The 14759-nt window shown below is 42.1% G+C and overlaps 1 protein-coding gene across 1 annotated transcript; it reads left to right on the top strand.

The window, feature by feature from the left end:
- Positions 1 to 2452: 2452 nt before the first annotated feature.
- LOC141106432 (pulmonary surfactant-associated protein D-like) lies at positions 2453 to 14290 on the top strand. Its single transcript, XM_073597211.1, has 5 exons — positions 2453 to 2610; positions 3193 to 3286; positions 6021 to 6164; positions 10006 to 10068; positions 13643 to 14290. Exons 2-5 carry the CDS (start codon positions 3196 to 3198, stop codon positions 14023 to 14025), a joined length of 681 nt encoding a protein of 226 aa, XP_073453312.1. The 5' UTR covers positions 2453 to 2610; positions 3193 to 3195; the 3' UTR covers positions 14026 to 14290.
- The last annotated feature ends 469 nt before the right edge of the window (positions 14291 to 14759 follow it).

The raw sequence follows: 14759 nt of genomic DNA, 5'->3' as shown, positions 1-14759 counted from the left end.
TGATTTATTAAAGTTGGAGTGTGCAAAATCTGGTGTATCTCTGCATAAAAACCAATCAGCTTCCAGGTATTTTTTGTCAAAGCTTAACTGGAAAAGCTGAAGTTAGAAGCTGATTGGCTACCATGCAGAGCTGCACTAGATTTTGAACTCTCCAGTTTTAGTAAATCCTTTAAATCAATCTGTGTTTGACACTCTTATGTCATTCAGTCCCAATCAAATCATTCTCCAAGAGACGCATGTCACTGGTGAGACCACTAAATTTCTTGGAAGGTGCTGCATTCAGTCTGCTTATTAGCCTATTATTCAACTTATTCATTTGTGTGATTAGTGTCAGTTCTGGTCTACAGGGGATCATTCTCCCTCTTGTAAATGATCAGAGGTGAATAAACATGGTAATTATATCTTTTTGCACTGTAAATTGTTTTAGTTGTATTGTAGCAAATGTATATTTACCCCCCTTATTCTCCTGAAGTGCTTTGCCTGCTTGCTAGATTTTTATCTGATAAATTGTCACTTCCAGTTTTAGTTATACTTATTTTATTGTGGCCCAACTCCAACACATGGCTGGCTGAGAGAATTGCTCCCCAAACACGTCCCCCTATAACAGTGATGGCGAACCTTGGCACCCCAGATGTTTTGGAACTACATTTCCCATGATGCTCAACTACATTGCAAAGTGCATGAGCATCATGGGAAATGTAGTTCCAAAACATCTGGGGTGCCAAGGTTCGCCATCACTGCCCTATAATATACTTCTCTCTTTAGTGCTTGGTAAAAATCCATTGCAGCATTGGACTCTCCTATTTTTAATCTACAGCCCCTATGTCCCACTTCATATTTTATGTGCAAGGTATGGCAGGCAGCTAAGCACTTGCTGGCAGTAACTGGCCAAACTAGCTATACCCCACTTTGGTCAAATGAAATGCTGTCTGAACTCAACTTGCTTGAGGGCTTTCAGGGGTTGGAGGGGGTGGGAGTCACAACTCTTTCAACTCTATTTAGAAGGAAATTTTAAAATCTTTTCAACAATGGTGCTTAAAATTCGACCTTAGACCAAAAATGGTTTTAACAATATTTACAATAATGCCATGCGCTTCATACAAAACGTCCTACTTTCTCCTTCTTTTCTGAGTCCCTATTTTATACTCTAAAGTCAGCCATAGATGGTTCAAATCTTGGCCAGTTCATTAGGGACCAGCCGAGATTTCGAACCATCAATGGGCAGGCTGATTGTACCCAAGTCGATCCATTAATCGACTTGGGTACAACCAGAAAGTCAGATTTTTACATGCGATTATTGCTAGCGGCTATAGCTGCTAGCAATAATCAGTGTTCTCCTTGCAGGGACAGCTCCCCACGCCCCCCTGCCGGGAGAACACAATTGCTCTACAGGAAGGTTTCCCCCATCAACACTAGCTGTGTTGATGGGGGAATCAAGCACAGGTTGCAGGAAAGAAAATCGCATCATCTATGGCCTGCCTACCTCTAAGCTAAATCCACCAAAGGGGCTTATCTCAATATTGTATACACAGTTGGTAATGAAATTTCTCCGTAAATGAGAAGTCCAGCCAAAGCTCGTTTGGCTGTACTTCTCCTATGGATCACAGGAGTGCAGTTCGTCTTGCACTCCTGTGACCCGTTTTCCACAGAGATCGGGCTGAAGTCCACTCTCTGCTGATATCATGGATGTCTGTCCAGGCACCGAGTCATCACAACAATACAGTCTGGATCCGACAGGTGCCTGGACTGACACCTGGCTCTGCCTCTCAGCAAGCCGCTGAGAGCCTGAGCTGGCCACCCCCGCCTCCCCCACAGCCCTGCGCTCCAGTGAGTGAGGAGGGGGCAGAGCAGAGAGCTGTGACTGACAGTCTACAGATTTCTAAAAACCGAGCAATGTTGGCAGTGTTCGATATTGTTCGATGCAGGTTGACAGATGCAGCATCGGACTGATGCTCCATCCACCAAGGTAAGTATGAATCTGAAAAGAAAAAATTCTTTACTTCTCTTTTAAGTTTCCACTCCCCTGCAAACACAGATGGGAGGAGGATCTGGTTTCTCTCTTCGAGGAGCTCTGAGAAGATGCACTATAGCACATGCAACTGGTTTTGCTTTCCCATATGCACAGCTTTATATCCTTCCTAGAGTGCATTTTACAGCTGACTTTCTTTATAGAACTGATCTTAGAGAGAATTCACAGTGTGTCGGTGTAACCATGTGCAGGGTAACCTTATACATTTATTATGGAGTTGACCAAAGCTTAGGAGGTATTGGAACAAGGTCATCACAACCTTAAGTTGGCTTTATGGTATTACCATGAATCCTGAAAAAAGGGTTATGCACACAGAAGTTTAATAATTGTAGATCTTCTATGTCTCGTGGTCTGCTTACTGGAGTTATTCTTTTATTCAGGAGAGATTTGCGGTCAAAGTTTGTATTTGCTGTGTTTGATTTATTTAGTTTGCAAGTAGAAATATGTACATAGTCAGATAACATATCAGTATATATAGATGAACACTTTGGATCTTCTGCTTCATCTTCTCCAGGTCTCTTGTGTCTACCTTGGTCAGGTCTCTTGGGTCTACCTTGGTCAGGACTCTTGTGTCTACCTTGGTGAGTACCATTTAAATGAGCACCTTACTTCTATTTCTCAATACATGTATTTCTATGTATTGGTAGGCCCAGCTGCCAAAATTACTTAAGATCTTTTTTTTTTTCCAATTCACTAGTTTTTGGATGGTGAGTATATTTTTAAATTTTCTATGAAAAAAATTGCATTCAATGGAAAATATTTTTTTCTTTATTTGTAGTTTTGGATAGAGTCAGGAAAAGTAAAATCCTCTGTCATGATTTATTACTGTATTTCCACTCGGGGGATTCACACTATTTGCTATGGTGGCCATCGTCACCAGGACATAACGTGGTATGAGATCTGAAACAGCAAAGATCATCCAATAGGGACACCTGTTTCACCAACAACTAGAAGGGGATTCCCCATCACATTGGGGAGATTTCCTGGTGCGTTTCCAGGAAAGTAAAAACCTCCCCAACTGGTCAATGACTTAGAACACATTCTTGCTATTAAATTTCCATGACAAGTAGTATTTTTTGAGATCAGCAAAGGCAAGTTCATTCAATAATGGAGTGGGGGCATTAGCATAAATTGAATAAAAGATTTTTTTTCTTCCTCTGTAGAATATGAAAGCTCTGTTGTGTTTCGGTCTACTTTGTCTTCATGCGGCTTTAGTGACGTCGAGCGATACTCCAGAAAAAGAGAAGGGAGAACGAGGTATAAATATTCATATCATAAAGGGAATTTTATAAATTTGTTGCATCGATTTTCACTTTTTAAAATCGGTTATATTTTTCATAAGAATAAAAATGTGTTTATGTGATAAATATATATATATATATATATATATATATATATATATATATATATATATATATACACAGTGGGGACAGGAAGTATTCAGACCCCCTTACATTTTTCACGCTTTGTTATATTGCAGTCATTTGCTAAAATCATTTATGTTCATTTTTTTTCCTCATTAATATTCACACAGCACCCCATATTGACAGAAAAACACTGAATTGTTGACATTTTTGCAGATTTATTAAAAAAGAAAAACTGAAATATCACATGGTCCTAAGTATTCAGACCCTTTGCTGTGATACTCATATATTTAACTCGGGTGCTGTCCATTTCTTCTGATCATCCTTGAGATGGTTCTACACCTTCATTTGAGTCCAGCTGTGCTTGATTATACTGATTGGACTTGATTAGGAAAGCCACACACCTGTCTATATAAAACCTTACAGTTCACAGTGCATGTCAGAGCAAATGATAATCATGAGGTCAAAGAAACTACCTGAAGAGCTCAGAGACAGAAATGTGGCAAGGCACAGATCTGGCCAAGGTTACAAAAAATTTTTTGCTGCACTTAAGGTTCCTAAGAGCACAGTGGCCTCCATAATCCTTAAATGGAAGACGCTTGGGACGACCAGAACCCTTCCTAGAGCTGGCCGTCTGGCCAAACTGAGCTATCGGGGGAGAAGAGCCTTGGTGAGAGAGGTAAAGAAGAACCCAAAGATCACTGTGGCTGAGCTCCAGAGATGCAGTCGGGAGATGGGAGAAAGTTGTAGAAAGTTGACCATCACTGCAGCCCTCCACCAGTCGGGGATTTATGGCAGAGTGGCCCGACGGAAGCCTCTCCTTAGTGCAAGACACATGAAAGCCTGCATGGAGTTTGCTAAAAAACACCTGAAGGACTCCAAGATGGTGAGCAATAAGATTCTCTGGTCTGATGAGACCAAGATAGAACTTTTTGGTCTTAATTCTAAGGGGTATGTGTGGAGAAAACCAGGCACTGCTCATCACCTGTCCAATACAGTCCCAAAAATGAAGCATGGTGGTGGCAGCATCATGCTGTGGGGGTGTTTTTCAGCTGCAGGGACAGGACGACTGGTTGCAATCGAAGGAAAGATGAATGTGGCCAAGTACTGGGATATCCTGGACGAAAACCTTCTCCAGAGTGCTCAGGACCTCAGACTGGGCCGAAGGTTTACCTTCCAACAAGACAATGACCCTAAGCACACAGCTAAAATAACGAAGGAGTGGCTTCACAACAACTCCGTGATTGTTCTTGAATGGCCCAGCCAGAGCCCTGACTTAAACCCAATTGATCATATCTGGAGAGACCTAAAAATGGCTGTCCACCAACGTTTACCATCCAACCTGACAGAACTGGAGAGGATCTGCAAGGAGGAATGGCAGAGGATCCCCAAATCCAGGTGTGAAAAACTTGTTGCATTTTATACAAAAAGACTCATGGCTGTATTAGATCAAAACGGTGCTTCTACTAAATACTGAGCAAAGGGTCTGAAGACTTAGGACCATGTGATATTTCAGTTTTTCTTTTTTAATAAATCTGCAAAAATGTCAACAATTCTGTGTTTTTCTGTCAATATGGGGTGCTGTGTGTACATTAATGAGGAAAAAAAATGAACTTTAATGATTTTAGCAAATGGCTGCAATATAACAAAGAGTGAAAAATTTAAGGGGGTCTGAATACTTTCCATCCCCACTGTATATATATATATATATATATATATATATATATATATATATATATATATATATATATATATATCATATAAACAAATTATTATCTTTACAAAAAATATAAAAATGTTTTAAAGTGATTGTAAAGTGCCCAATTCAGCACATCACACGGCTACCTTTTTTTTTTTAATGTAGAAACTATATGTGACTACACTTCATTCATGGCAATGTACTGCAGTGCGATACACTGTACTGCTGAACAGTGCCATGCGTTTCAGTATGATGCACTGCAATAAAATGCAGCATGTAGCAAACAATTGTCTTGTGTGTCCTTGCCGTGACAGACGTTTTACGAATGCAGTATATATATATATATATATATATATATATATATATATATATATATATATATATATATATACACACACACATACACACACACACAGTATATATATATAGGTATATATATATTATACAGTATTTACACAAATTGGCAAAGAGGACCTTTGCTGTGATTGAACCCAGACAGATCTTTTTAAATCAATGCTTCAAAGGGCTCTAAAGTGGGGTGAGGGATTATGGGGGGAGGGGGGCTGGTAAATCCAGGGGTTAACGTAAGAAAAAAAAAGGTTTACTTAAAATTAGAATAAAAGAGGTTTAACCTTAAACTACGTAGAGGGTTCTTTACTGTAAGAGCAGCAAGGATGTGGAATTCCCTTCCAAGGGTGGTGGTCCCAGTGGGGAGCATTAATAGTTTCAAAAAAGTATTAGATACGCACCTGAACGACCGCAACATACAGGGATATACAATGTAATACTGACATATAATCACACACATAGGATGGACTTGTGTCTTTTTTCAGCCTCACCTATTATGGAATTATATAACTGTGTTTAAAGTGAGCCCAGGGTCACCTCACTCTCATATTGTGCTAAATTGTATGCTATAATTAAACAGGGTTGCCTGGATTCCCTGGACCTCCGGGACCACCAGGAGCATCAGGACCCCCGGGATTCCCGGGATTCCCGGGACCACAAGGAAAGCCAGGACTACCAGGACCACCAGGAATACCAGGACTACATGGAAACTGCAATAATCCAGGTAGGATGGAACATTTTGCTTTAAATGATATACTATATCTAGATGATATCATTTCTAAGGTTAAAGTAAAGCTCTGGACAAAATTTTTTTTTCTTAGCTTTGAAGTATGAAGAAAGGTTAAACCTCTGCTAAGTTTATAATGCTCTGTCCTATTTGGGTTCATTTTATTTTTTTGATGGATGTTTAATATTATTTTTCAAACATTTTGCTATGGAAACCTATTACAAAAATCCCCTTGCAAAATGATTCCTTTATTTTACAACTGAACGTCTGATACAGGGATCAGCATGCAAGATATATTGCAAAGCATTCTGTAAAAGGAAAGGCCCAGCACTGGCTGTGTGCACTGAAGCAGCTTGTGTACAGCTGAGAGAGCTCAAAGGTTTGATTTGAGAAACAAAAAAAAACCTCTAAGTGATGAAAGTGTAAGGGGGTTCCCCTGTGTGACTCAATTTAGGGTCTGTCTAACCTGATCCCCCCCCACTTTGCCATAACTGTTAGGTAGAAGCTGCTATTAAAGAGGAAATTCCTTGAACCCTTGTTCACTAGACATGTGCAATTTGTTTCGGTCTGAATTCGGACAAATTTTTGGTTATTCAGAGATTTGGATGTATCCGAATCTCCAAATGAAATAGTAACGAATAGTAATGAATTCCGTAAAAAAATTCATTTTGTTTATTCCTTTTCTAAAAAATTCCAACTTTTCAGAACAATTAGAATTCTGTGTGAAGAATAGCTGGTTGTTAAGCAGCGGACCGGGAAGCTGCTTTGTCCTTAACAACCGTGCGTCATCATCTGTCAGCGGGCTTTTCCACTGACAGATGAATATAAAGAAAAGAATGTCGGCATTGCCAGGCAATAGAAAAATGTTTAAAAAACAGCGTGTGCCCCCCCCCCTGGCCATACCAGGCTCTTTGGGTCTGTTAATGGATTTTATTAATTTTGCATAGAGTGGGGAAGGGTTGAGACCCCTTTTGGGATTTCTGGGACTTTTGTAATAAAGATTCATCCCCACTTCTTGTTCTGCAGACAATATTTTATCAGATAGGAAATGAGGGGAACTCTTCAACAGCTATTACTTTAGGAGCTACAACCAAGTTTGTCACAACCCTTGCCATGTACAGTACATTGGTCATCCAGAGGGTAATGTTTTTTCACTCAGCAGAACTGGAGTTACATTTTAAGGTCTCTGTTGGTCTGGTTGCACAGTGCTTAAGGACTTGTTCCTCAATATGACAGCTTTGGGGTCTTGTGATCTACCACCACTGGGCACCCTGTGTTGCATCATGAAAGTCATGTGCTTTCCCATACTTGGATGTACGAGGTAATTTACTTGGCTCTGGTTCTTGACCGGAGCAGATTTTTTGGGAATATAAGGAAGGGGGTGGGGAGCTAAGTGAACCTGTTACTTTCCTTGTATGGGTATAGCACAGGTTCATGTCAGGCTAATATAAAATGGTCCATTTTACAGCCATTTTTACGGCCTTCAGTAGGTGTACTGTGACGCAGATCCACATTGCTAACACATAATGATCTGGAGCAAATTATGGCCCCAGGGTCACATCCAGCCCCCATCGATGCCTCCAATGTCAGCATGCCTCTAAACTTGTCAGCTTCCTGACAGATGTCTGTGTGGAGAGCTGCAAGAACTGGAAGGATAGAACCTGAGGAGCTGAGCAGTACAGCGGGAAGGCTTGGTTCTGATCAGAAAGCATTGCCTAAGAGACGTCCCAACAATCTCAAGCCACTCTGGTAGCTGGCCAAATTCTTCCTGGCACCTGCAAGCTGCAAATCCTAGGAGCCGTACACCTGTTCTTTACTCCAGATTAGGATCTGATGAAATCTCCACTGTAGTAATCTCAGGCTCCCTCCTTCCAGTCATAGTGCTTTTCAGAGGCCATTTGACAGGTGGTGAGGAGGTGTAATATCACCTCCTCAAAGCCTAATTTAACCTATCACACTTCAATGAAGGGCACTTTCACCTGCTTCCTGCCCAGGCCAGTTTTCAGCTTTCCTGCCCAGGCCAATTTTCAGCCTTCAGCGCTGTCGCAATTTTGAGACAGATAGAGCTTTCTTTTGGTGGTATTTAATCACTACTGAGTTTATTTAATTATTTATTTATTTTTGCTAAACCAAGAAAAAAAGACCAAAAATTGTGTTCTTAGTTTCTGTTATAACATTTTGTAAATAAGTATTTTTTCTCCTTCACTGATGTGCGCTAATGAGGCTGCACTGATAGGCACTGATGGGGAGGCACTAATATGCAGCAGTAATAGGCACTGATAGGCAGCACTGAGGGGCACTGATAGGCAGCACTAATGGGCAGCATTTATGGGCACTGATAAGAAGCAATGATGGGCACTGATAGGCAGCACTGATGAGGAGGCACTGATAGATGGCACTGGCAGGCAGCACTGATTGGCATCACTGGCAGACATCGCTGATGGGGCTGCACTGATAATCATTGCACTGATTATCAGTGAAAATCCCCCCATGAGCAAAGCCACTTATCGGCTCTCTTCTACTCATGCGCTGTCAGAGTCAGCAGAGAAAAGCCGATAACTGGCACTTCCTATTTACATTGTAATCAGCTGTGATTAGACACAGCTGATCACATGGCAAAGAGCCTATGTCATAGGCCCTTTAGCGAGATCGGAGATGCAGTGTGTCACTGCACCACCAATCGCTGCGCTGCGAACGGATTGTTCTGAGGGTTGTCATATGACGTCCAGTCAGAACAACTAAACCTCCCCCCAGCTATCATTCTACTATTATTTTACAGTTTGGGTGGGCAGACAGGGGCCAGTCAAACCACGGCTCAGTACCCATTTTTAACCATTCCGCCAACCGCCCATCTGAAAGAGACCTATTTTTATTAGCAGTTGTATCTATTATTCCTAGTGCTTTTCTATATGTTTACATACTTACGGACCTTCCAAGGTCCAAACATTATATTGAGCAGAATTAAGTTTGGCCTTCCACAACAGTTCCAGTTTCTCATGTGGCCCGTTAAGAAAATGTATTGCCCCCCCCCCCCCCCACCTGGACTTTTGGTGGAATAAGCTGATAAGTGGATAATCTAAGAAGAGCAGCCAAATTATTATATTAAAGCGGTAGTAAACCCATCCTGTGCTATTTCTACCATATCAAGCTTTCCTACCTAATGAACGAGTTGCTCTGTGTAAAACACTTCCTGCCTTATCCCTTTCTGTGTAATCTGTCCTTTTCTAATCAATGACATAATCGGCACATGCGCAGTTAGTCCCATTTTTCCGGCAGGCTCTTCTTCTTGCCGGAAAATTGAGTACATGCCGGGGCTGTGTCATTTCCTTTGGCTGACGTCAGCCCCGAGATCCCGCGACACTCCCTCGCTGAGAAGCTGACCTAACCCCATGTGACTTGCTACGTCACAGGGGTTGGAGCGCAGAGCCGAGGACAGAGCCTGTCTGTATGACATGAAAACGAGGCTTGGCTTCAGGAACGAATGCACATGTGCAGGATTATGGCCACAGAAGAAGAGTGAGTGTGGAAATAAAATACAACTGAGACGTGGAAGACAGGAGTTATAATGGTAGCAGTTGAGTACAAGCAGAGGCGATCATAAAAAGTACATTTTTTTTAAGTAAGAACATTCTATTTGCATAATGTATGTGGAGCATAGCTACTAAACAGCTACATGAAATTGCATATTGATGATTTGGGGTAACATTATCTGAGTTTACTACCACTTTAAATAAAAATCATGGAGCACATTTTCTTTCAGTAGGCATAGAAAAGACTTCATTGCCCTTAGTATGAATCCTTGATAATGAATAAACATTATCAAATTCTCTTTCCTCAGTATGTGAAGATCTCCAAGGGAAATTCAAAGCATTGAATGGACAACTAAAAGAACTGCAAACAGGTAAGAAGAAATAAGGGATCGTTGGAAAAAATCTAATTGGGCACCTTTAGGGCCTGATGTACCAAACATGTTTTATTAGGGACTTATTTTTGACCCAAAAGACTGAATCCAAGTTGGACCATGGTGACATACATAGGCGTGCGCAGCCTATTGGATTATACATATACGTATACCTATATACAGACACACACTTTTAAATAAATGTAAACAAACATTTTGAAATGTGTTAAAACAGTTTTTAATATTTCAATACATTTTACATCTTATGGCAGAGCATGTCAGAGGGAGAAAGTGGGGGTGAGAGAGGGGGGAGATGGGATCAGTTGGCAGTGGTGGTGGGGGTGATCAGTGGCAGTGCCGGAGAGGGGAGGGGGTGATCAGTGGCAGTACTGGAGAGGGGGTGATCAATGGCAGTGCTGGAGAGGGAGGGTGATCAATGGCAGTGCTGGAGAGGGAGGGTGATCAGTGGCAGTGCTAGGGGGTTGATGGGACCAGTAGGAGTGCTGGAGGGGATGGGATCAGTGGCAGTGTTGGAAAGTTGATGGGATCAGTGGTGTTGATGGTGGTTGTGGTGGGGGGGTAATGGGATCAGTGGCAGTACTGGGGGGAATGGGATGAGGGGCAAGGTTGGGGGGGATCTTTGGCAGTGCTGCTGGTTGATGGGATTAGTGGCAGTGGTGGGGGTTGTGGTGTGGGGGATTCGTGGCAGTACTGGGGGGATGAGTGGCAGGGGAAGAGGGGGATCAGTAGAAATGCTGTTGGGGGATAGGATGAGTGGCAGTGTTGAGGGGCATGAGATTAGTGGCAGTGCTAGGGGGCATGGGATTAGTGGCAGTGCTCAGTGGGGAAGATATGATGAGTAGCAGTGCTGGGGGGCATGGCAGCAGTGTGGTGGGGGGATGAGATCGGTGGCAGTGCTGGGTGGGGGGATGGATGGGATCGGTGGCAGTGCTGGATGGTGGGATGGATGGGATTGGTGGCAATGTTGGGTGGGGGGATGGATGGGATCGGTGGCAGTGCTGGGTGGGGGGGGATGGATGGGATCGGTGGCAGTGCTTAGTGGGAAAGATATGATCAGTAGCAGTGCTGGGGGGCATGGCAGTAGTGTGGTGGGGGGATGGGAGCGGTGGCAGTGCTGGGTGGGGGGATGGATGGGATCGGTGGCAGTGCTAGATGGGGGATGGATGGGATCGGGGGCAATGCTGGGTGGGGGATGGATGTGATCGGTGGCAGTGCTGGGTGGGGGGGATGGATGGAATCGGTGGCAGTGCTGGGTGGGGGGATAGATGGGATCGGTGGCAGTGCTGGGTGGGGGGGATGGATGGGATCGGTGGCAGTGCTGGGTGTGGGGATGGATGGGATCGGTGGCAGTGCTGGGTGTGGGGATGGATGGGATCGGTGGCAATGCTGGGTGGAGGGGATGGATGGGATCGGTGGCAGTGCTGGGTGGGGGGTGGATGGGATCAGTGGCATTCACTTGCTCTCAGTGTGGACTCCATGCTTGCTGTGTCTCCGGCTCCCTCCAGGCTTCACGTGATTCCTCACACAGTGGAGACCTCTTCCGCTCTTCCTAATGGATCAGCTGGCTATTGCAGTCCACCAGACGCCATGCCCCCATCTGTCTGCTGCTGTAAATTCAATGGGCGGAGCCGCGGAGAAGCTGGGTGGTTGGTCCTGCAGCAGTTACTTAGAACGAAGGCGTCAGGGGGAGCTGGGAGGCGGAGCCAGCAGTTCTAGAACAGTAGCCGATGGAAACAGAGCGCCAGGCTGGATGAGAGGGGCAGCGGGGCGGCATATAGAACAACCGATGCTCTGCATTTTTCTCCATGCAGCCCCTGAATGCTCGCTTCTCCTCCTCTTCCTCCCGAAGGCATTCAACGGCTGTAGGGTGGAAAATGCAGAGCATTGGTTGTTCTATATGTCGCCTGCTGCCCCCTCATCCAGGTGTAGACAAGTATGTCAGGGGATTAGGGTGTGCCCAGGCACACCCGGCACCTCCCTGCGCATGCCTATGGTGACATATCTTGTTTTTAGTAAGAATTCGTTGGGTTCTTTATGTTTGGATAACTTTAATTGTATTCAGAGTGTAGTATTTAATAGTAATGTGTTGGGACATGGCTTTTTTTATTAAATATGTGCAAAGAAAAATGCCTTTTTGATATGGGGAGGGGTAAATGTAGTTTGCATGTCAGATGCAATGGTCTGTTAAATGAAGGAACATAATCCTCCAGTGGATCTGTGAGTTTATAAATTAAAGACAATAAATAAGGGGGATATTGCATGGATTTGCATTAGGCCATGTCTTGGCTAAAACCAGGAGATAGCAACAGGTTGACTTAGGATAGGTTTGTTTTTACATGCATGTAATATGTTACATGCATATTTAAGGTGTAACATGTAACATGCTCCTACTACCCCCTTCCCCTGTGACAGAGGGCATGGGCTCCTCTCCCCACACCCACTGTCACATTTTGAAAACTGATCGGCTGTACAGGACTTGGCCTGCACAGCCATGTCATTTATTTACAGAGATCTGTGAATGAGATATGTGCAATCCATTTCGTAACGAAACGAAATTCGGACGTTTGGATGCATCCGAATGTCTGAATAAAAAAATTATGAATTTCAATGAATACAAAAGAAATTATAGCGAATATAACAAATGAATTCGACATGATTTGGTAATTCGTTAAAGATCTAATGAAACAAAAGGTCAACTCAAAGTAAAACTTACAGTCCAATCAGATGATTAATTTTGTGCTGGAGGTTGGATTATTGGCAAAGTGCATTCCTGAGAACTGAGTGAGAAGGGTGTGGTATTGTATTTAAGCAGAGGAGAAGAGATATTGTCATTGTGTGTGTGTTAATAGATTCAATAAACAAACAACTTTCCAAACTACGATTTATTATCACAAATCAATATACATACATAAAAATCAAATTTCAACTAATATGAAAGAAATTATAGCGGATAGAACGAATGAATTCGACATGATTCGAGATTCAGTTTAACAGATATCGACACTCTACAGAAATAACAAATTATCCGAAAACGAATTAACATAACATAACGAATATAACAGAATGAAATTAAGTATTTTACGAATGACAACGAACCAAAACTAAACAAAATTTTAAGTTGTGCAAGTCTACTGTAAATGAGAAAACTACAAGTCCAGTCCACCACCTCAGCAGATGGCTTGTAGTTCTTAATCAACTGCAAGGGTGCTGATGATCACCCTCATAGTTCATTCACAAGCACTGCAGCTTTCAATCTGACAGATGTATGGGCAGAAATCTGCAAGGCTTCTCTGCAGCAGCCTGACATTGCACCCGTGATCCATTGATCTTGGGTGCAATGCTCTGCAGGCTTCTATGAAAAAAGTAATAAATGCTTATTTATTGCTGCAAAAATATGTGCATTTGTTATTTTTTTCACAAAAGTGAACTTATCCTTTACGTACCAGCCCACCATCATCACCACAATGTTATATTTTGCTCTAAGTGAAGATATCTGTACATCATAATAGGTCTTGTGATGATATAACTTTTTTCTCTTCTATTTCCATTTCAGCATTTTTATTTTTCAAAGGAAGAGCTAGAAGTGGTGACAAAATTTACCTCTCAGATGGTGGTCAAGGCAGTTTCACTGATGCTAGAGAAAGGTGTACAGATGCGGGAGGTCAAATTGCCTCCCCAAAGAATGCTGATGAGAACGAAGCCGTACGTTCCATCACCAATCATTTCGATGCCCTTGCTTTTCTTGGAATAAATAAACTTGAGCCAGATGGTACTTACAAATGTCTATCAGGTGATGCGATCTCCTACACCAACTGGAAAATTGATGCACCCAGTAATGATCAAGACACACACTGTTTAGAGCTGCAAAGAACAGGAAAATGGAATGACATTGCTTGTCAACTTAAACGTCTTATCATCTGTGAGTTTTCTGTCTAGCGGGTAAATAATGACTTCCTTTGTCACTTTCATTTGTTGGCATGTTTTGGCTTTTGAGGTCTTAAATAGGACCATCATTAAAAAAAAAAGCTGAAACATATCTAAACATAAGAACTAAAATGTAATCACCAGATGAAGACAAAAAAATGAAAACGAAAGAACTAATGTAGCCATCACATTTCAGCAGTTTATAAATCATTTAAAAAAAAAACTGCCTTCTGATTTTGTAGTATGAAAAAATGTCAATTAAAAAAGTAAAAATGAACATACCATGTACTGTATATCATTATGTATTTCCATATTATAAGAGTGCAAAGAGAATTAATGACAAAAGAGACGTTGTAAATCTACATAACAAAGAATATTTCACTGTTCTAGTGGAGGTTTCAGATAAACAGAACATGAATTCTTTATTGTGCTTTAATGCACAATAAAATGTGACTTGAGCAACAATTTATTTTTTATTCTTTATTTTCAAGAGAAAGAAAAAACTGTATAATGTATTTTGCAGTTTGTGTGTAGAGCTACAACATGGTTTCTCCAAAGGCACGCGTAGTTAGATATATAACGCACATTTTCATCAATATGATTTTCCGCTTTGGGTAGAGCAGTGATTGGTTGGAAACTCATGTTTTAATCCATGTCCACAACCAAGAGATTTTTCCCTCACTTTTTCTTCTGATGACCACATGCTAAGGGTAGACAATCTTCCCATCCCTTTCCCAAATTGTTCT

Source organism: Aquarana catesbeiana, linkage group LG08, assembly GCF_042186555.1.
Source record: "Aquarana catesbeiana isolate 2022-GZ linkage group LG08, ASM4218655v1, whole genome shotgun sequence".
NCBI classification, from domain to species: Eukaryota; Metazoa; Chordata; class Amphibia; order Anura; family Ranidae; genus Aquarana; species Aquarana catesbeiana.
Note: the sequence above shows the minus strand (reverse complement) of the source record. Positions and strands in the feature narration are given on the sequence as shown.